General features: G+C 40.5%; 1 protein-coding gene across 2 annotated transcripts in view; it reads right to left on the bottom strand.

The window, feature by feature from the left end:
• The window catches only part of pdss2 (prenyl (decaprenyl) diphosphate synthase, subunit 2), a 221,227-nt gene that overhangs the window by 157,604 nt on the left and 40,679 nt on the right, over positions 1–22,944 (bottom strand). The window contains exon 1 of one of the 2 annotated variants that reach the window (XM_059983004.1): positions 22,078–22,188. The exons of the other annotated variant lie outside the window; for it this stretch is intronic. Coding sequence (XP_059838987.1) covers positions 22,078–22,154 — 77 coding nt within the window. The 5' untranslated portion in view covers positions 22,155–22,188. Of the gene's footprint in view, positions 1–22,077; positions 22,189–22,944 lie in introns of those variants that run through there. 2 annotated transcript variants of the gene reach the window in all.

Genomic DNA, 22,944 nt, shown 5'->3' with positions numbered 1-22,944 from the left:
TGTAGAGATATAATTTCCATTAAAGATCCTCGTGTTGGTATCAGAGATTTTTGTTTCATCAGTCTGAACATGATTAAATGCATACGGTGAATTTGCCAGCCTGCTAAATCATCAGTTCTGACAAAGGGACTCGACCCGAAACGTTGACTGCTTCTTTCAATGGATGCTGCCCGACCTGCTGAGTTCATCCAGCTTTTTTGTACGTCTTGATTTGACCACAGCATCTGCAGTGTACTTTGTGTTTGCTAAATCATCTTCTTTGTCATCTCCTCTCCCAATTAGCTCCATTTCAGTCTATCCTTGTGTTAGTTTTTTTTTAAACTGCACTTAAAGTCGTGGCCCCTCGGATAATTGTGACAGTGTAGTCAGTCATCAGCTGTGGTGCTTTTAAAAGCAGGAAGATTATTTGGTTACTGAGTTCTTGAGCCATAGAGTTTATACGGTGGTACAGCATGGAAACTGGCCCTTTGGCTGACCATCAACCATACATTTGCATTAATCCTATAATGATCACATTTTTTATTTTCCCCACATTGTAATCAGCTTCTCCCAAACTGCACAGTTTAGTTATACAGTGGCCAATTCACCCACCAACCTGCACATTGATGGGAGGAAACCAGAACACCCAGAGGAAATCCACACGGTCACTGGGAATGTGTGCAATCTCCACAGAAATGGCACCGATGTCAGAATTAACTCGGGTCTCTCTAAGACTATGACTGCAAAACTGCAATCTCTATGGCTGCAGTACTGTGCCATCTACTTCCGGAAATCGTTTGGGTCGTGGCAGATCAATACTATCTACAGCCAGATCCCAAGAATTTCCAGTACACAGCTATCTTCGATGACATACTTTTATAATTGGCAAAGTTAATTTAGCACATAGCCCAAGAAATAGAGTCAGAGTAATGCAGCACAGAAACAGGCCCTTCGGCCCATCTCATCCATACCAAACTGTTGTTCTCCCTAATCCCATTGACACACACCTGGTCCACAGACATCCTTGCCCTTCCTGTCCATGTATTTATCCAAACTTCTCTTAAATGTTGAAATCAAATCTGCATTCACAACTTCCCTCTGGCAGGTCATTCCACCAGTGCACTACTATCTCAGCGAAGAAATTCACACTCCGGTTCCCCCTTAAGTATTTCACCTTTCACCCTTAACCAATGACATCTGGTTCTGATCTCACCTAACCTCAGTGGAAAAAGCCAGCTGGCATTTTTCATATTTACACTCTTCCTAATTTTGTATGCCTCTTCCAAATCTCCCCTCCTTTGTTCCAGGGAATAAAGTCCTAACCTATTCAACCTTTCCCTATAACTCAGGTCCTCAAGTGCGGGCAATATCCTTGGAAACTTTCTCTGTAATCTTTCAATCTTTCTGACAGCTCTCCTGTAGGCAAAGTCATTGAGTTACTTCAACAGTAGGTTCAAAGAACATGAATATATTTACCTCACTAAATTCAAGAGATTAAGATTCACATAATGAACAGATCTGCTAACCGTGCACAAACTATATCTTATCACCTCAGATAAAATTGCATGGAATTGAACCCAAAAAAATTGAAATGCAGCAACTTCTTACCCAGTAATTTTAAAAGGACTTTTTTTTTGTGTGTCTCCAGAAATATTTCAATGCCCCAAGTTTTAAACTAAGTGCAGCACGCTCATCTAAATATTCATTTCAAAGTATTCTGTTTCCTTCAGACAGTAAAATATCATCAGATCAGATAGTTTATTTTGGCAATCGTATCAAACACAAATGGGTCGGTAGATTGAATTTCAGGATATAAGGTTATCACACTCTTGGGCCAATATTTAAAGCCTAACTGCATTGCAGTCATGACACAATATAACTTCTTATGTTTCTGTAAGCTTCTGTGGGGAGAAATAAAAGTTTGTCCCAAAGGAAATCTAAAAATATTCTTTTTCCCCATAAAAGAGAACAAAGAAATTGCATTTGAAGGTATACTTGGCACCATCAACAAAAGCCCCTCTATATAAGGATGAGAACATCTGCAGATGCGGGAAATCCAAGCAACACTCACAAAATGCCGGAAAGAATAAACAGTTGAAATTTCGGGCCGAGACCCTTCATCGGGACTGGAAAAGTAGACGACAAGTTAGAGCAAGAACATTTTACCTCCTGGCATACTGCAATGCCAATTAAACCACACTTTTGAAACTACAGTTGATGTACAGAAGTCAGCTCACACACAGATCATTCCACAAACCACGAAGAGAAAGTCAAATATTTCTCTTTATCGAGATGAAGGGTCGCAGCTGAAACATCAGCCGTTCATTCCTCTCCATCGATGCTGCCTGACCTGCTGTGTTCCTCCTGCATTTTGTATGCTTTGCTTTGGATTTCCAGCATTCTGCAGAATCTCTTATAATGACAAATTTCATGACATGTGCCAGTGATATTAACCTGATTCTGATGTCAAAAGTGAGTATGGACATCAAGCAGATTAAGTTGGGCTGCGCTCTCTTCTGCAGTGAAATGCCATTTCAAATCTGACCATTAATTATCTTGTAAAAATAACTGTGAAATATTGAAATGAAATGTAAATGTAATGCTTGGATATTGAAACTAGTCCAATATCCCAGATGTTCAGTGATTTTATATGAGACAGGAAGGAGGAGAGAAGAGAAATGGTGACCTAGTAAACAATGAAGAGAAACAGCAACTACGCAAAAAGTTAAGCCCTTCACCTAATGTTTCTCCTAGAGGCAATGACCAATTGGTACAAACACAGCAAAGCCCAATTTCAATAGCAAACTGGAGGGTGCAAATAATGAGCCAGAAACTTACTGTATCTTTTACAAGAGGTCATCAATGATGATGGTCAATGATGTCAGTAACACTGCCAATAACGTCATCCAAATATCATACCCGTGTTCCAAAAGGCCTGGTAAAGGACTGTTCATTAACCCATTACCTTTCACAACCACTCTGATCCAGCTCCCTAGCAGCAAGCAAACACTTCCAAAATATTCATTCTGTATATCTCGATGCATCCTGGGGGGAAAGTATCTTCCATTGATCTCAATCTTTCTTATTCTAACATTAAGAACAAGAAAACATCTTTTGTAGAAACTTAATAATAGTAAATAAACAGCTAAATTTAAGTAGCCTAGAGTTAGATTGAACAGTTATCTTATTGCTTCCCCATAAAACAGGTTTAAATTCACTTTGCTCTGCTCTCAAACTACATTATAAAATCCACAAGCAAAACAAGAACTGAAAAGGTTAAAGAAAAATAAAGTGTTTATCCAAGGAATTTTGAGAGCAAATTATGTCCCTCATCTTTCAACCACAGATGTCAAAGCAGAAGTACAGCAGTTGTGCCTCAACAGCTGGAGATGATAGCTGCCATTCAAAGCATTTTACACATAGAAGGATATCTACTGTGCCTATAAAAAGTATTCACCCCCTCCCCCCCGGAAGTTTTTGTGTCTTATTGCTTTACAACATTGAGTCACAGTGGATTTAATTTGGCTTTCTTTAACACTGATCAACAGAAAAAGTCTGTTTCGTGTCAAAATGAAGACAGATCTCTACAAAGTGATCCTAATTAATTACAAATATAAAATACAAAATAATCGATTACACAAGCAGGCACCCCTTTAATATGATACACCAAATCATCACTGGGGCAGCCAATTGGTTTTATAAGTCACATAATTAGTTAAACAGAGATCCGTTTTTGGAGACCTGTGTGCAGTCAAGGTGTTTCAAACAATTGTAGTAAAAATACACCTGTATCTGAAAGGTCCGACTGCTGGTGAGTCAGTATCCTGGCAAAAACTACACCATGAAGACAGAAGAACACTCCAAGCAACTCCATGAAAAGGTTATTGAAAAGCACCAGTTAGGAGATGGATAAAAGAAAATTTCAAAGTCAGTGACTATCCCTTGGAATACAGTTAAGTCAATCATAAAGAAATGGAAAAAATATGACACAGCTGTAAATCAGCCCAAAGCAGGCTGTTCTCAAAAACTGAGTGACCGTGCAAGAAGGGGACCAGTGAGGGAGGTCACTATGACAACTCTGGAGGAGTTACAAGCTTCACTGGCTGAGATGGGAGAGACTGCACATACAACTGTTCCCGAGGTGCTTCACCAGTCGCAGCTTTATGGGAGTGGCAAAGAGACAGCCACTGTTGGTAAAAATTCTCATGAAATCTCGGCTACAGTTTGCCAGAAGCCACGTGGGGGGCTCTGAAGTCAATTGGAAGAAGGTTCTATGGTCTGATGAAACCAAAATTGAGTTTTGGCTATCAGAATAAACGCTCTGTTTGGTGCAAGCCAAACACCACACATCATCCAAAATACATCATGCCTGTTGTGAAGCGTGGTGGTGGCTGCATCATGCTGTGGGGATGCTTCACTGCAGCAGGCCCTGGAAGGCTTGTGAATATACAGGGAAACCCTGCAGGAAATCCTGATGCAGTCTACAAGAAAACTGCGATTTGGGAGCAGATTTGTTTTCCAGCAAGACAATGATCCCAAGCATAAAGCCAAACTACACAGGACAGGCTTAAAAGCAGCAAAGTTGATGTCCTGAGGTGACCACTTTCAAGTCCAGACCTCAATCCAATTGAGAGCTCGTGCTGAACTTGAAAAGGGCTGTTCCCTCGTGATCCCCATGCAATCTAACAGAGCCTGAGCAGTTTTGTAAAGAAGAATGGGGGGAAATTACAGTGTCCAGATGTGCAAAGCTGATAGAGACCCATCCACACAGACTCAAGGCTGTAATTGCTGCCAAAGGTGCCTCTACTAAGTACTGACTTGAAGGGGGTGAACACTTATGCAATCAATTATTTTGTGTTTTATATTTGCAAGTAATTTAGATCACTTTGTAGAGATCTGTTTTCACTTTGACATGAAGGAGTTTATTTTCTGTTGATCAGAGTCAAAAGGAAAGGTAAATTAAATCCACTGTGATTGAATGTTGTATAACAATAAAACATGAAAACTTCTAAGCGGGGTGAATACTACTTATAGGCACTGTACTTGGGTTTTGCACCCAAGCCAACATTTCTCTGCCACATAGGAGTGTTTTTCCACTGGAGGATTGTGACATTCAAATGAGATCAATTACTGTCTTACTGATTTGAAGAGCTCTCTTTAACCAGGTCAATAATTATCCTTTAACCATCATTAGGATAGATTATCGAGTGATTATCACATTGCTACTATGAGATGCTACAGTTCGCAAACTGGTTATTCTATTTCTGACATGAGAGAGGCACAGTAAATTCATTAAAGAATAAATAGGAAGTTCCTGTAAAAGGTACCATATAAAAACAAGTAGACACCTTTATTTCAATAAAGCAAGAAATTTTCACATTAATATCTCCTACAAAAAAGAGAAAAAAAATAACAAGTTAGATTTGTGAATAATGCGTTTGACTAAACAGTGAAGAACCTAAAAAAATGAATTTATTCCAATCCTGCAATGTTTGATCATAAGGTTCTAAGATAGATAAACACTTTAGATTGCCTGCCTTAAACATTAAAGCAGTAAGGGTTTTAAACAAGTAAATTAACATGCTCAGCATCAAACAGCATGCTCAATATCTCAAACATGAGAAAATCAGCAAATGCTGGAAATCAGAGTAATATAGACAAAATGCTGGAACTCAGCGGGACAGGCAGCCTATGTGGTAAAGAGTCAACAGTCAACGTTTCAGGTGAGACCTGATGAAGGGTCTCAGCACAAAGCGTCAACTATACTCATTTCCAGATGCTGCCTGGCCTGCTGAGTTCCTCCAGCACAATGCTCAATATCTGTCCTTCGACTGTAAAGACAATGGAGTAGATTAGTATAATGAAATCTATTATGGTAGAATGGTTTAAAATGACAACAGCATGATTGATCAGGACAACTTCTTGACCAAACAAAGGCTTGATTTTTAAATTAAAGTCAGTTTTATTGTTAAAAAAAAAGTGATGGAAGAATTGAAAATTAATGACTAAATATAAGATTGATGAACTCAGCCGAAGTTACTTCAGTAGTTACCCAGTGGGAGAATGGCCTTTGTGTTCAGTTTAACATGTAGTATTTTACAGAAAGGGAGAATTTTAAAATTAGTGACATAATAAAACAGAAACAGAACTTCTACTATATTCTCTCATTAGCAGAAGTAAATTTGTCAAGAGAAGCAGGGAAGCTCTGATTTCAGCAGCTCCAATATATATTCATTTAGCCCATCATTCACAATGTAGTGGCCTACATTTCAAACTCAGATTTATTCAGATTCAGTGATATTTATCAGATGTACAGTACATCGATTAATTCATCGTTTGCAATAACTACCAACAAACTCAAGAATGTGCTGGGGGCAGCCCGCAAGCGTCGACGCACATTCTGTCACCAAATTTAGCATGCCAACAATGTTTAGCCGAACAACACAAGCAGCAAAAAAGATACCAACAGCAAACAAGCCCCTCTCCCTCCCTACCACTCACGCACAAACACAAACGGGTCCCAAGCCCAGAACAGGCCACCTCCAAGCCTCCGGTCCTTGGAGCTGGACTCTCTGAAATCGGGCCCCTAATGTCAGACTTCACAGACCTGTGAATATCGACTCCAGCACTCAGCGATCATGGACTGCCTTTTGGGCCTCAACTCAGGACACACCGATCTCGGGTTTGAACCTTGTGCTTCGATTTTCAAACTCGCAAGGACCTCTCTGACCAGAGTGACCAGAGGGTTCATGGTACTCGGGACCCCTTCAGTTCTGTACCTTCGCACTCACTGACTTTGGTCGTCTTCCACCTCCAGACTCACCAAGCTGTGGACTTCAACCATCACTTCTGCCTTTCAGACTCCACTAACCTCTGGTTCTCAATTCCAAGACTTGTCAACCATGACTTTGACCTCTGGATCTCAACCACAAGACTTGTTGATCACAGATTTGATCTTCAAGCCTCAACTTCTGGACTTGCACGGACCTCCGACCATGGAGACCTTGGTGGGACCTCATGACTCCCACCTGCACAGACCTCTGACCCAGGATTCACCAACCTGGGGATCGCAGGTGTCCTTGGCACCTGCCAACCTGACCTCTGGCATTGCTGACCTTCAACCACGGAGCACTCTGACCTGAACTCCAAACACCAGCTCCTCCCCAGACTCTTCTGTCCCTGACCTCTGTCCCCCTCATCCCAGTCCCAAAAGCTTATTCTGTCCACTAATTCCCCGTACTATGCCAAAAACCATCCCTACCAACCCAAAAAAACAACCACATCTAAGCCACAGCTCAGCGCCATCTTGACCAGAAGCCTCAAAGCACTATTGTAAATCAACCCATTGTCTATATTTTCAAAACATAGGAGAGAATAATGTACAGATGGCAACACAGAGGTACATCCAGTGCAGCCGCTGCCTCATAGCGCCGGGGACCTCAGCTGCTGTCTGTGTGGAATTTGCTCATTTTCTCTAATGATGTGTTTTTCTTATGGGAAGTCCAGTTACCTCTCATATCTTAACAACATGCAGGTTGGTAGATTTCAGTCTGGAATAAGTTAATGAGAATTTAAAAATGGGATTAACGTGGAATTAGCATAAATTAATTGACACAAGCTCAGTAGGCCATACGGCCTGTTTCCAAGCTGTTTGTCTCCACAACACTTTGAATAACCGCTGTTCTTTTCATTAACTCACCCGATGATGGAGAATTCTAACATTATAACTCATTTACCTTATCATCCATAGTGGTAAATATTTTCAAATCCAGTTAGCATAAAATTAAGGTCTCTGAAACTTTAGACAAAATCATTAAAAATCTTTAAATGTTTCAAATTACATATTCTTTTTGTACCACAGTGATATCCTACTGATGAACGTGAACAACAGATTAAGTGATCCCTATAACTGTCTGATCAATGTAACTATGTTAATAAGCAGCATCTTGTTTACAACTCACTGTAGTGAAATGATGCTTAGCAATCTTTTGTGCTTTAAGTAATTGTTAGTCTCACATATCAATGGCACCGCTAAACAATGCAATTTTCTTCCTCATTGATTTTGAGCCAAATCCTGCATTTTGATTAGAACATACTGTCCTTGGCAATAATATTCAATCTCAGAATTCTTTAACCGCCCCCCCCCATACAATTATAAGTAATAATGTCAATGTTCATCTATTTAGCTGAGTGTTCAATGTGGATATTAAAGCCACTGAAGCAAGCATAAGTGTTCAGCAAGATTAATTAGGATGAGATAAACTGTTGCACTTGATTGTGTAACAAGAACTTAGTTTTTGAAAGTATCTGTAACAACAAAAAAACAATCTGCAAACAGGATTCTATTCTCCAATTAATTTTACAAGACACCTCCTAATGATTTATGTGTAAGTACATTGGTTGATATGATCATGGCTTCTGCTAAACCAAGACAACTACGTGATAGTTATTCACTGTCCAGGGCCAGGGCCTTTTTGCCAAGCTCAGCTTTCTAACATGGCAGCTGACACTTGTAGAGATCAGAATTGTTTTTCAGGAAGTTAAACTTCCAACCAGTATTCTTTGCTCAGCTTCTTGTAAATGGCAATAATCACTCTGAAGTTAAAAGAACAGCTTTGCAAACAAACAGCTTTGTTTATAGAGTACAGAATGCTGGGCCCACAACTGAAGCCTGACTGCTCAGGGGATGCAGCATAAGACAATAAGGTTGTTTTAACTGGGCCTCCGTCAAACCAGACAATACTGGCCCTGAGTTATTTAGTTCAATTAACATTGCAGACCAGATTGATACTATCATCCAGCACATCAAACAGCTGATATTTGTGTGCTCAGAGGATCACCTTCCACAGCATTAATTTTGGGTGACTGGGACCGCTGTCCCAGAAGCTTCTAGACCATCCATGTGAAAAGGTATCTGAAAAAATATCATGCATGTGAAGTCACCAAGTTGCAGAAAAACAGTATAAATGTAAGAAAGCAGTCAGGCTTTCTAGAAATGGTCAAGGAACAGCAAGAAGAATGACAGAAAGCTAGAATCCATTCCTCTGCCTTTGATTTCTGCTACAAATAACTCGTTCATCTACAACTCATTGGCATGCGTTTTTAGCTTTTAAGAATTGTTTTGGAAATTCTTTGTGCCTTAGAAATGGTTTATAATTGAAGATCTTTTATAAGATAGAAAACCTCTGAGTTTAAATGCGTTTTAGAATTTTGCCCGGATTTAAACATGTATCACTACAAATAAATTTGCTGATGATAACTATTGTTGGTAGAATCTCAGGTAGTGACGAGAGGGCATACAGGAGTGAGATATGCCAACTAGTGGAGTGGTGCCGCAGCAACAACCTGGCACTCAACGTCAGTAAGACGAAAGAGCTGATTGTGGACTTCAGGAAGGGCAAGATGAAGGAACACATACCAATCCTCATAGAGGGATCAGAAGTGGACAGAGTGAGAAGTTTCAAGTTCCTAGGTGTCAAGATCTCTGAGGATCTAACCTGGTCCCAACATACTGATGCAGTTATAAAGAAGACAAGACAGCAGCTATACGGGTTTATTAGGAGATTAAAGAGATTTGGTATGTCAGCAAATACACTCAAAAACTTCTATAGATTTACCATGGAGAGCATTCTGACAAGCTGCATCACTGTCTGGTATGGGGGGGGGGGGGGGGCTACTGCATAGGACCACAAGAAGCTGTAGAAGTTTGTAAATTTAGTTGGTTCCATCTTGGGTACTAGCCTATAAAGTACCCAGGACATCTTCAAGGAGCGGTGTCTCAGAAAGGCAGCGTCTTTCTAAGGACCTCCAGCACCCAGGGCATGCCCTTTCTCAGTGCTACCATCAGATAGGAGGTATAGAAGACTGAAGTCACACACCCAGTGATTCAGGAACAGCTTCTTCCCCTGATCTGATTCCTAAATAGACATTGAACCCTTGGACACTACCTCACTTCTTTTAAAATATATAGTATTTTTGTTTTTTGCACAATTTTTAATCTATGCCATATACATATACTGTATAAAGTATACTGAATAAGATTTACGTATTATTATTTTTTCTCTTCTACATTATATATTGCATTGAACTGCTGCTACTAAGTTAACAAATTTCCTGCCACATGCTGATGATAATAAACCTGAATCTAAAATTAACCATGTTTAAACTACTTTGTTAGAAGTATTTGCTCCTTGGTGGGTGGGGCGGGGTCTGCAGCAGAAGTGTGAGCTAGCCTTTGAAGAGTAGGTGGCTACAGTATGACTTCCCTTTGGTGAGGGGAGCTGAGGCTACGTCCACACTAGACCGGATAATCTTGAAAACGCCAGTTTCACGTAAAAATGATAGGTGCCCATGCGTTTCTGCAAATATCTCTTTCCACATTGCAACTGAGATTTCGGCGAATCTCCTCCTACTGGGCATGCGCAGGACACATCTACCGAAAACAAGCAACATGTTTGGTGTCGAATCTCGCCGTGAAAGTGCGCGTTTGTGTAGTTACAGACTAGAAAAGCTTAAAACAAATACTGGAGCGTATGGAGGCAACCGACAGGGACCTCACGGACAGATTGACCCAGCTGACGACGAACATTGAAAAACTGACTAACTCTGTTGCATTAATAAAGCACCTTGTTAAATGTATGAATGTTTTAATGTCTGCATCAGTGTTATCTTGTATTTCCATACAACGTTACATTAGGCTGTTACACATCTATTGTCAGAGAAGTGCTTGCATAAACAGGTAACCCACCTTCTTACGAGCAAGGACAGAAAACAGGGCAAAGTGAGTACAGTATACTTATTTATTCAGTAAGTTATGGGTCAAAGTATTTGGTGAGTACATTTCTAACTCTTCTGGCTTCAGCCTTGTTGCCACCTGTACTGAAATTGTTAAGTTGCATTCAAGAAAACAATGAAATGGCGTGCTACCGTCTGATAGCGTTTTCAGATTTCTCCGGCTACCCTGTCCACACTGATCTGCCCGAGCAGCGTTTTCAAAACTACCCACCCTGGAAAGCGTTTCTGAAAATCTGTGGTTTTGGGGGGACAAAAACGCTGTTTTAGTGTGAACGGAGGGTAAAAACGAAGAGAAAAAGCTTCGGTTATGGATTTATCCGGTGTAGTGTGGACGTAGCCTGAGAGGGCTTGAGATCTTGATTTGAGTTTAGAAGTTCATGGATAACAAACTTAATACCATCACAACTAAACAATCCTACAAAAGATAGCACTAATTGAGATGAAAAAGATAAGTAACGTGCTGTGAGCCTCTCAGTGAAAATAGTTCCATTTTGTGAGAGCTGGATGCTAGAGAAGGGGGGAGGTGTGAGCAGAGGAGGGAAGGAGATTGTCCAAAATATTTGTATAACAGCTGGAAGAAAGGTTTATTAGAAACCCTTCACACAGAAGAGAAAGATAACAAACATACAACATTCTTCCTCCAGAATTCAAATGATAGCAAAATAAAGGTGTGAAACAACAGACAGGATTATTAGACTTTCACACCTCCACCTTCACTATAACATGGAATGTTATGGTGAGGCTGTATATGACATTGGTGAGGCCGAACATGGAGTATTATGTGCGGTTTTGGTCACCAAGTTACAGGAAGGATATTAATAAGGTTGAAAGAGTGCAGAGAAGATTTACAAGGATGTTGCCGGGACTTGAGAAACTGAGTTACAGAGAAAGGTTGAATAGGTTAGGACTTTATTCCCTGGAGCGTAGAAGAATGAGGGGAGATTTGATAGAGGTGTATAAAATTATGATGGGTATAGACAGAGTGAATGCAAGCAGGATTTTTCTACTGAGGCTAGGGGAGGAAAAAAAACCCACAGGACATGGGTTAAGGGTGAAGGGGGAAAAGTTTAAAGGGAACATTAGGGGGGAGCTTCTTCACACAGAGAGTGGTGGGAGTGTGGAATGAGCTGCCAGATGAAGTGGTAAAAGCGGGCTCACTTTTAACATTTAAGAAAAACTTGGACAGGTACATGGATGAGAGGTGTATTGAGGGATTATGGTCCAGGTGAAGGTCAGTGGGACTAGGCAGAAAAATGGTTCGGCACAGCCAAGAAGGGCCAAAAGGCCTGTTTCTGTGCTGTAATGTTCTATGGTTCTCCAGGCAATGAGGGATTAATAACAAATGTTGGTTTTGCCATGATGCACAAAATCCAAAAAATAAGTTAATCAAACCAGAGAGGAAGTAGTTCTAAGTCAAGTGCAGGAATGAAAATGTTAACATATCAGGGACATTTCATGTCTCTCGGCCTGTATTTGCTAGCGTTTAGAAGAATTAGAAGGGGTGATTTCACTGAATCCTAACAAATATTGAAAGGTGTGGATTGAGTGGATGTGGAAAGGATATATCTTATTGCATGAGTCTAGGACCACAGCCTCAGACTGTATGGATGGCCATTTAGAACAGATATGAGGAGGAATTTCTTTAGCCAGAGAGTGATGAATTTGTGTAATTCATTGTCACAGATGGCTGTGGAATCCAAGTTATTGAGTATATTTATTGCAGTTCTTGGGTAATCAGGTGTCGATAGTTGTGAGGAGAAGTCAGGAGAATGGAATTGAAGGATAATAATTCACCATGATAGAATGGCAGAAGAATCTTGATGGGCCAAATGGCTGTAATCTGCTCCTACGTCTTATGGTTTTTTTTACTGGTTTAAAAGAAACCATATCCTCCTCATCTAAGACTTTGGCTATGACTCATACAGAATACTGTGTTTGCATACTGAATACTGTAACTGGCTTCGGTCATTTCTGAAATGATGCACGTGCTTTGGGAGAGATTCAAAGTAAACTGATAACAGGTTCAAAAACTCTTAATTTTCAAATTAAATCTAGAGTTCTCTTTCACTTATAAAAATACTGACATTAATACGACAACAGATAAAGAATTGTAAAGCAAAAGAGGCATTTAAAAAGCTGCAAAGAATTGCAGTAGAAATTGGGAGTCTTTTACAAACAGTTCAAATTTAAAAGTAAATTATCAAAGTACATACACGTCACCTTATAAAATACTGAGATTCATTAAAGGAAAACTATAAAACACAAGACCACGGCCAGAAGTCCTGTATGCTTTGCATTTGCATATAAAACTCTGCCGAACATCCACTTAACCACACTTCAAATGATCTCGTGGGACTCAACATGATCCAATTATGCCATAAGAACATTTCAGGCATTAAGACACAACAATCTTAATTCCTGTAATCCTCAGGCAATAATCCTAAATTAGCATTCAGTATTTGCATAATATAACCAAAAGTCAAGTCGCAAGGCTTATTTTTTTTTTCTTCAAGAATGCAATTGCAAGTTGATTCTGTTGAGATGTATGTGAGTGTACAAGAACCAAATAAACACAACAGCATCCACTGTTCACTTGCACAGGCCTCTGAATAATGCTACCGCCACTGCTACACCGCCATCATAACTCCAAGCAAACATATCTCCAAACTTCAAGATCTGGGACTCAACCCCTCCCTTTGCAACAGCATCTTTGACTTCACGATGAAGAGACTGCCATCAGTAAGGATAGGGGACAACAGCTTGGCATTCAATATCATCTTCCCCTCAAAACTAATAATTGAGCTTCAAGACTGTGGCCCAGGTGCACCCTAAGGCTGTGTGTTTAGCCCCCACTCTACTTGCTTTACACTCATGACTGTGTGGCTAAAGTTTGCTGATGACTCCACTGTCATTGGCTGGATCAAAGGTGGTGATAGATCAGCATATCGGAGAGAGGTTGAAGATCTGGCTAAGCAGCAATCTCTAACTCACAGTCAGCAAGACCAAAGAGCAGATTATTGACTTGAACATCCAAATTGGTGTGGATTTTCATTGATTCTATTTTGGTTATTACTCTATTTTGGATTTATTAAGTATGCCAAAAGAAAATTAATCTTAGGGTTGCATATGATGACATATATGTGCATTATAAATTTACAGTGAACTTTTGAATACCCCACAAGGCCGCATCCTCAGTCTAGCCCCGACTCTACTCCCTGTGCATCCATGAGGTAGTTCGGCACACATTCTCCTGTTTATGTCAGTGTTGCTGAGGTCGAGAGGGTCAAGTTCCTAGAAGAGCACATCACCAATATCTTGTTCTGGTCCATTTACATCGATGCCACAGCAGAAAAGCTCAGCAGTGCCTCTACTTCCTCCTGAGGCTATTGAAATTTGGCATTTCCCCTTTAATCCACACCAATTTTCACAGAAGCATCCTTCTGGATTCATCACAGCTTGGTATGGGAACTACTCTGCCTATTACTGCAAGAAACGGCAGGGAGTCATGTGGGAAACCAGCCTTCCCTCAATGGACTGTCTACATTTCCTGCTGCCTCGGTAAAGCAGCCAGCATAATTAAAAACCCCACCCACCCAGGATATTCTGCCATCTCCCTCCTTCCATTTGGCAGAAGATATAAAGCCAGAAAGCATATCCCACCAGGCTCAAGGACAGTTTCTATCCTGCTGTTAAAAGAATATTAAACTGTTTTCTAATATGACAAAATGGACTTCTAACTTTGCAATCTACCTCATTATTCCTTACACCTTATCGTCCATCTGCACAGAATTTTCTCTGTGAGTATAACATTAATTTTTGCATTCTGTTATTGTTTTACCCTGTACTATCTCAATGTACAGTTGTAATGAAATGATCTCTCTGAATGGCACACAAGTTCTTTGCTGTACATTGGCATACAAGACAATAATGAACCAATTTAATTTAATTTACCTAATTAATAGGAAATGTATTAATAAACAAGACCAAATATTTTTGTCAAAAAATAAATGACAAGTGTGTCAATACAGTTTATGAACCGAAGTAGACTAACTCTTGAACAAACCTCTTGCATGATGCACTGGCTCAGTAGAACTCACACTGCTCTTTACATCAGTGACACTACAGTGGAAATGGAAAACAGTTTCAAACTCTCGGAATACACATCTTGCACTCATGTCAGTCTACAAATGCACAGTAGTTCAAATTTAAGTTTAACTGTCATTCAACCATAAAATACAGCCGAATGAAATAACGTTACTCAGGGGCCAAGGCGAACAACATTGCACCAACAGCCACACACAGAACAAGACAGATATAGCACAGAAAAGATATCAGTAAGATATAGTCACACAGAAAGTAAAGAGCCCAGGACTCTAAGTCCTCGAATGGTGCAGTGGTCTGCAATCAAATACAATACAGCTTTCTTCTGCTGAGTGAACACCAGGGGCAGCACAGACTCCAGTTTGGATGTCATGCTACACTGCCTCTGATGGAGTGTGCCAACTCTAATGCCTTTCTCCTTGGCGGCTGTAAATAGATGATACTGCGACTTGGGGCCCAGTCCTTGCTACAACCGAGGCCATGCAACTCCCCCACTGCCCACCAACAAATCAGTGAACCGGACTTGCAGCGTTCCATACTAACGATGGCCAATAGGGTCTTGCAGCCTCAAGAAAAGTGACTAAGACAATCACTCTCAGTTAGACTGCACACCACAGCAGAGAGCACCCTAACAAGTTGCATCACAGCATGCGACAGAAACTGCACTGCGTCGGAAATCAAGGCTCTAGAATGGGTAGTCAAAACTGCCCAATGCATCACTGGCCCCAGCCTGTCCGCCAGCAATGACAAATATTCAGAAAGGTGCCAGAAAAGAGACAGTAACATCATGAAGGATCGCACCCACCCTGTTCATGGACTGTTTGCCCCACTCACATCAGGGAGGAGGCTATGTACCATTCATGCTAGGACCACCTGACTCAAAAGCAGTTACTTTCTCCAAGGAGAAAGGCTAATCAACACCTTCATCCACCCCTCCATGCCCCAAACCACCACTACTTTATCATTCCTGTCAGTGGCCTTATGTACAGACACCCCTGTGCCTAACAGAACTTTATGGACCTACAATCAATCTATGAATAAAAGCTATCTTATGTATTTATATTCATTATGTTTTTATTGTGTTATTTACCTCGTTGCAGCTTTTTTATTCTCCATTAGATCCAGAGTAACAAATATTTTGCTGTTCTTCACACTTGTGTAGAGGAAATTACATGAAATAATCTTGAATCTTGACTCTACACAGCAAGGTGCAATGGAAACTGCATCTACCTACCAGTGTTAAAAAAATTATGAAAATGCATTTGAGATTTTTTCCCCACATGTACAGGAATTTACTCCATTATACCACCCACTGCCATGAACTCTGAAACACTGGGGGAATTTATAAACCATCTCAGGAGATATCAGGAAACAGCATTTTGAAGGACCCCATACACCCCTCATACAATCTCTTCTCTCTCCTGCCGTCTGGGAAAAGGCTCTGAAGCATTCAGGCTCTCACAACCAGACTGTGTAACAGTTTCTTCCCACAAGCTATCAGACTACCCGAAGCCTGGACTGGCACCTTGCCCTATTGTCCTGTTTATTATTTATTGTAATACCTGCACTGTTGTTGTGCACTTTATGCATTCCTGGGTAGGTCTGTAGCCTACAGTAACTTCCTCAGTGCTTTTTTTATTACGTAGTTCAGTCTAGTTTTTTGTACTGTGTCGTGTAACACCATGGTCCTGAAAAACATTGTCTCATTTTTACTATGCGCTGTACCAGCAGTTATGGTCAAAATGACAATAAAAGTTGACTTGACATGATGTTGGTTTTATACTCACCCCAACTGAAATTGGTGCAGTTGTAGAATAAAGCACAAAATTCACATTCCACTTGATCCCATGGGTTACCTGCTAATTATCAAATCATATGGAAGCAATAGCAAAAGCACTGCCTTGTAAGGCAGGATTTTAGCTGGATGATTTGCTGCAAATCTGAGTGCTGAAAGAATAATTGCTTCAAGCTTCTCATGACTTTTGAGCTAACTACCTAAATTTATTCTGCACAACCAAACACATGCAACTTTTTTTTTTAAAAAGCACAGTCATGACAAAAATTGCATTCTATTCTGCTTCCTTGGATGGGGATGTATTAAAGTACAACAACTATAGTTCTTTCTGTATCTGAATCGGTTAACTTCCAATGTTGTCCTTGATTTCTTCTTGGGCAGTTCTTTAGAATAAAGGGCAACTTTCTTCCACATCATTTCTCTGGGTCTATGGTGGAGAAAGCGTGAAGTGAGAATAGAGGGGAGGACTGGGAGGTATGGGGAGGGAATAATGGAAGGAGAAGAAAGTGAGGGAAGACCAGGATAGGAGGAAGACAGAAGGAAAGCTAGGTGGCAAGGAAGCTAGCTGAGGGAAGGAGGTGGGGAAAGAGGGCAATTCTAAAAAAAATGTATTGCACAGAAGCTCCGACAGTGATTAGCAGCTGCAGCACCGTAGTAGATTACGATGCAAGTGAACCAAGGTGTGTTACTCCAAGGACCAGCTGAAGGCCAAGTGGGAAATAATAAAAGAATTGTAAAATACTAACAATATATTCTGGAAATAATTTTGAAAATTGTTTAGATTCAGTATAATTTCTATACACCCAGTGTCCACTTTTTAGGTACCTTCTATACCTAATTAAGTGAGCACTGAGTGTATGCTCCTGGCCTTTTGCTGCTGTAGCCCATCCCCTTCAAGGTTTGAGGCATCGGACATTCAGAGATGTTCTTCCACACACCACTATTGCTAACATGTAATTATCTGAGCTATTGTAGTCTTCTTGTCAGCCTGAGCCAGTCTGGCCATTCTCCCTCTAAACCTCTCTCAGTAACAAGGCGTGTTTACCTATAGAATTGCCTCTCACCGGATTATTTTTTGTTACTTCTTGCCCCACTCTCTGGAAACTCTAGAGACTGTTCTGTGTGAGAACAAGCAGGTGTTAACACCTTGTAAATGGTTTAGGATAAATCTTTGTTTTGATTTTTCTTTAAGTGTCCAATTTAGCCTAAAATCTGTCATTGAGTTTTTATTCCATATAATGAGAAGCATCCATATTTGATCTGCAGTGTGCATCTAGGTAAGTGATTGCTAGTCTTGCGCTGCACCTAAATTTTCACTGTAAAGTTGAAATTATTACTGCTCATACACCAGCCTGACCATACGAAGTGCTTCTCCTTTATTAGCGTGAGATAACGAATTGGGCAGAAGCTCAGAATCACCTCTGCCAATGGCAGGATAAATACTCAACTTGCCCAAAAGCTTTTGGCAACTTAGAAACTGGATCCAAAATTGGTGGAGGAAGGGAAACACAATCCTCCCATTTTAAAACTAAACATGACTGACGGGTTCTTAGGCAAAACAAAAGGCACTTTAGAATGAATGATGCAACATGAAGTCCAAGAAGGAAAGTTTTTTAAAGTTATAAACCACTCTGGAGAGTCTGCTGGATCACAATTGATACCTGTCCAATAACAAACTACAATATCAATTCATTTCAATCACTATACATAGTATAGCTATGGAAAGCCAGTAAAAAACATAATACAACTTACAGCTAAATGCACATCAATAAAGCATTATATCCTCCAACTGAACAACAGGAGCAAGCCTTCAGATCCTTTGTTACTGTCACTCATTTTGATTTAAGGGATACAGATTGTGTATTCTAACTCTGTACTCCTTTTCACACCTCCCTTCTTCATAACATTATTTTTCCAGGTCCAGATCTTCCTGTTAATATACCACTTAGCTACAGGCAAATCTGTTGCAATTATTTTTCTCAATTTGTCCATTCAGAGAATGCTGGTGCAATAAGACTCTTCACTATGCTCAAGATATGGAAAAGCAGAGTGTCATTTTAAAGCGGTTTGGATCTATTTTCATTCCTACTGCTACAGTTGTACGGCAAAATGCCAGAACTGTCATGTTACTGGCATACCATTATATTCATCATAAAGAAATACACACCACAAGATTTTTCAAGCAGCAGTATGCAACAAATTATAACTAATTTTCTTCTGTAGTATTACAGTCCATATTTCAAACACATCCTTTCACTGAAAAAGGCAATAACACATGATAGTTGTTCCCAGTGAAATTAGGAATCACCTCTACATTGCTGCAATGATTGATAATCTATGTCTTAAAACAAATAAATTTTTATGGCCAAAGCCAATAAGTTTATTAATTCAAATCTTTGCATGTAACTGGAAGCCACAATTAAATATAACTAATCAAATAATGTCTTCATCCTGCTCGCCAATATTTCTTTTGCCTTGAACAATGTTAGAGAAGGGAGTGGTAGACCTATAAAACAGGACTGGATTAGCACCTAGAGGTTCTCACTGACACACTGGAAAACTTGATTAAATCTGGTCATTTGCATACTGCATCAGAAAGGGCAGGCATCATTTGGTAGATGAAGAAACCCTAGACGATTCACTCATATCCTCAGAGAAGAGGTTCTGCCACACTTATCCAACTTGTGATTTCAGTCCAAAAATACTTATCGACTATAACTGGTCATTCTAAGAGATCACTGAATATAATTCTGGCAGTGAACCCTGGAAGAACCAACTAATCTTTAAAAAAAAATCTGTTTGAAAATAATATAGCCCACCAATAATTGTAGTTTCGAAAATGAAACCACAGCACATATTTAAGATATAAGCAAGCAGCTTCCCACAGCAGAATGAAACTGAAATAAAAGAAGGTGGTATGAATTGCCATTTCAATCTCAACATCTAAAAAATTTCTGATTTTTAGCTTTTATTAATACATTTTCTGTTTAGTTTCAGAATTGTAAATTATGATGGCTTTCAAAAACAGAAATCCCTATTTAATTGGTATTTTACTATTTTTATTTAGAGGTCAAGCTTCTGAATTAGTTTCAATAGACAGGATGGGACAATTTTCACTGCAAGAACAGAAGGGGCATATGTTGATTGCATATAAATAACTAACAGTGTAATGCATGCACTGGAACAACAGGTAAAGCCCGAAGATTACTTTAAATTAATACTTTAAGTGTTTAATTTTTCAGTAAGGAAATAAAGGGATAAATAAAAGAAGAAACGGTCACACAAAAATGTTGGTAGTGTGGATATTGTGCATAATTTTATTTGACAGTAGCAATCCATATCATCAGAGAAACAAACAAACATTAAGAAGTTTGGGTTTCATTAGAAGCATGCAGGTAATGTGTTGCATGAATAGTTTTTATAAGCCCCTAATCATCACGCTTGCTCTAGACCTCTGTAAAAATTGCCTATGCACTTCCAGCTATGTATCGGGTGTGTACTTAGTCCACTGCTCTACGCTCTCTACACTGCATGGTTAGGTACAGCTCGAACAGTACCTAAACATTTGCCAGTAACACAACTGTTGTTGGCAGAATCTCCGATGGTGATGAGAAGGCAAACAGGAGTGAGACAGATCAGCTGGATAAGTGCTGTTGCAACAATAACCTCGCAGTCAAAATCAGTAAGACCAAGGAGCTGGATGCAGACTTCAGGAAGGGGAAGTCAAGAGTACACACACAAGTCTTCACTGAGGGATCAGCAGTGGAAAAGGTGAGCAGTTTGAAGCCCCTGGGTGTTGACATCTCTGAAGATTTATCCTGGGCCTAACATATTCATGCAATTACTAAGAAGGTATGTCAGTGACTATATTTCATTGGGAGTTTGAGGAGATTCGGTATGTCACCAAAGACTCTGGCAAATGTTTACAAATGTACAGTAACTTGGAGAGCTTTCTAACTGGTTATATCACCATCTGGGATGGAGGGACCACTGCACAAGATTGGAAAGAGCTGCAGAGGGTTGCAAACTCACCCAGTTCTATCATGGGTACTAGTCCCCACCATCAAGGACATCTTTGAAAAGCAGTATCTAAAAAAAGAGGCATCCATCATTAAGGAACCCATCATCCAGGGCATGCCCACTTTTCATTCCATCAGGGAGAAGATGACAGAGCTAAAGACACACACTCAACAAAGAAGGAACAGCTTCTTCTTCTCTACCATCAAATTTCATGAATGGACACTGAGCCAACCCACGAACACTACCTCAATATTTTTGCTCTCTTTTCTCTCTCTACTTATTTTTTTATATATATATTATTGTAATTTTAAACTGTATATACATTGCACTATTCTACTGCCACAAAGACAATAAATTTCATTTCATTTATTAAACCTGATTCTGTTTCTGAAAATTTAATAAGTTTGGAACTTTTGCTCCTATGATGTATAAATTGGATACTGTGGTGGTGGCATCTGTTAGTCTCGTGAGACCATGGATCTGCGCCTGAAATGGTTTCCAGGGCGTAAGCCTGGGCAAGGTTGCATGAAAGACCAGCAGTAGCCCATGCAGCAAGTCTCCCCTCTCCACGACACCGATGTTATCCAAGGGAAGGGCACGGGCCAACACAGCTTGGCACCAGTGACATCGCAGAAGTTGCCAGAGTGAGTTTGACTGCAACGTCGGACTGCCTCAGGGCCTCCAGCTCCGGATTTGTCCTCAGGGTTTACTCCCTAAGCCTCTCCCATGAGAGGGTGTGGCCGCAAGGCAGCAGAGATTTAAAATCAGAGTTTTCCCTGTCTTAGATGGACTGCCTTCCCAGGCTGGTGAGCTCCATCTACCTGAAATTGGATACTGTATTTCAACAGTAAAATCACTAAGATATATTTTGTTGGGATACCTTCAATCACTCTGATACCACATAATTTAAGCTTTTTTTTCTGCTTTCACTGCACATTTATCTAACTTACTTCATTGGATTCCTTCATGTGAAAAAGCTTTCAGCACCCTCATACAAATCTATCCACAAAACAGTGGAATACAAGCTGTTGTTAATTTGGGTGGCATATGCTTTCAGGAAATGTGTATTTTATGATTGCAAGACTATACTGGACTCCTAGAAATTTGGGTACACAGATCTACCGCATCAATAGGCGGCTTGTTGATCAGAGTACCCAGCCGATGTGTTGGAGGAGGAGCTGGACTGGATTCAGAGCTACCTGCTACTCCAAGGCATCAAAATTGGTGAGTGAAGACAGTGTTATTGTCTTGGACGGTTCTCTTGCAATAGCAAGATGCTGTTGGACACTGATAATGTAGGATGGCTCAGGCCTGTTTCCCTTGTTTTGTGGAGGAGCACGCGGCACGGGAGCCGAGTAGCCCCGGATGTAGCGAGGACTAGGACTCACGCTGCAGCCCAGATGAGGAGATGCTCGAGGTGGTGCTGCATGGCATCCGTGCTCGACTGGGGGCTAGCCTCTCCCATCAGTGCTGCCCTCCAGTGTTCGATTGGTGGAGTAACAGGTCTGCACACTTCCGGGTGACTGTACCATCAATCTGCAAGACATATCGCTCAGGGTCACAGACAACACGTGGTTTTTGCATGAGTATGTTTTTTTTTGCTTGCTTTTCTGAATGTTCCACACTCAGGTTGGAGGAACACCACGTTATATTCCATCTGGGTAGCCTCCAACCTGATGGCACGAACATTGACTTCCCTAACTTCCATTAATGCCCCTGCTCCCCTTCTTACCCCATCCCTATTTTTTTACTCTCTCTTTCCCTCTCACAATAACACCTTGCCTGTTTTCCATCTTCCTCTGGTGCTCCTCTCCCCCTTTCTTTCTTCCAAGGCCTTCCGTCCCATGATACTCCCCCTTCTCCAGCCTTGTATCCTTTGTGCTAATCAACTTCCCAGCTCTTAGCTTCATCCCTCCCCCTCCTGCCTTCTCCTATCATTTCGGGTCTCCCCCTCCCCCTTTCAAATCTCTTACTATCTCTTTTTTCCGTTAGTCCTGACAAAGGGTCTCAGCTTGAAACATTGACTATACTTTTTCATATAGATGCTCCCTGGCCTGCTGCGTTCCACCAGCATTTTGTGTGTGTTGCTTGAATTTGCAGCATCTGTAGATTTCCTCGTGTTTGTGTGTTTAAAATAACTTGAAAAGCATAGGCAATGCAGATCAGCAAGGACACCATTCCAGGTTTCATTGTTAAACAGTGAAAAGATGGCTCAAATACAGAGTTCAAAGATAACTTGCATCTTTGGCAACTTT

The sequence above is a fragment of the Hypanus sabinus genome, chromosome 10, assembly GCF_030144855.1.
Source record: "Hypanus sabinus isolate sHypSab1 chromosome 10, sHypSab1.hap1, whole genome shotgun sequence".
NCBI lineage: Eukaryota > Metazoa > Chordata > Chondrichthyes > Myliobatiformes > Dasyatidae > Hypanus > Hypanus sabinus.
The sequence above is the reverse complement of the archived record's forward strand: the minus strand, read 5'-3'. Positions and strand labels throughout refer to the sequence as shown.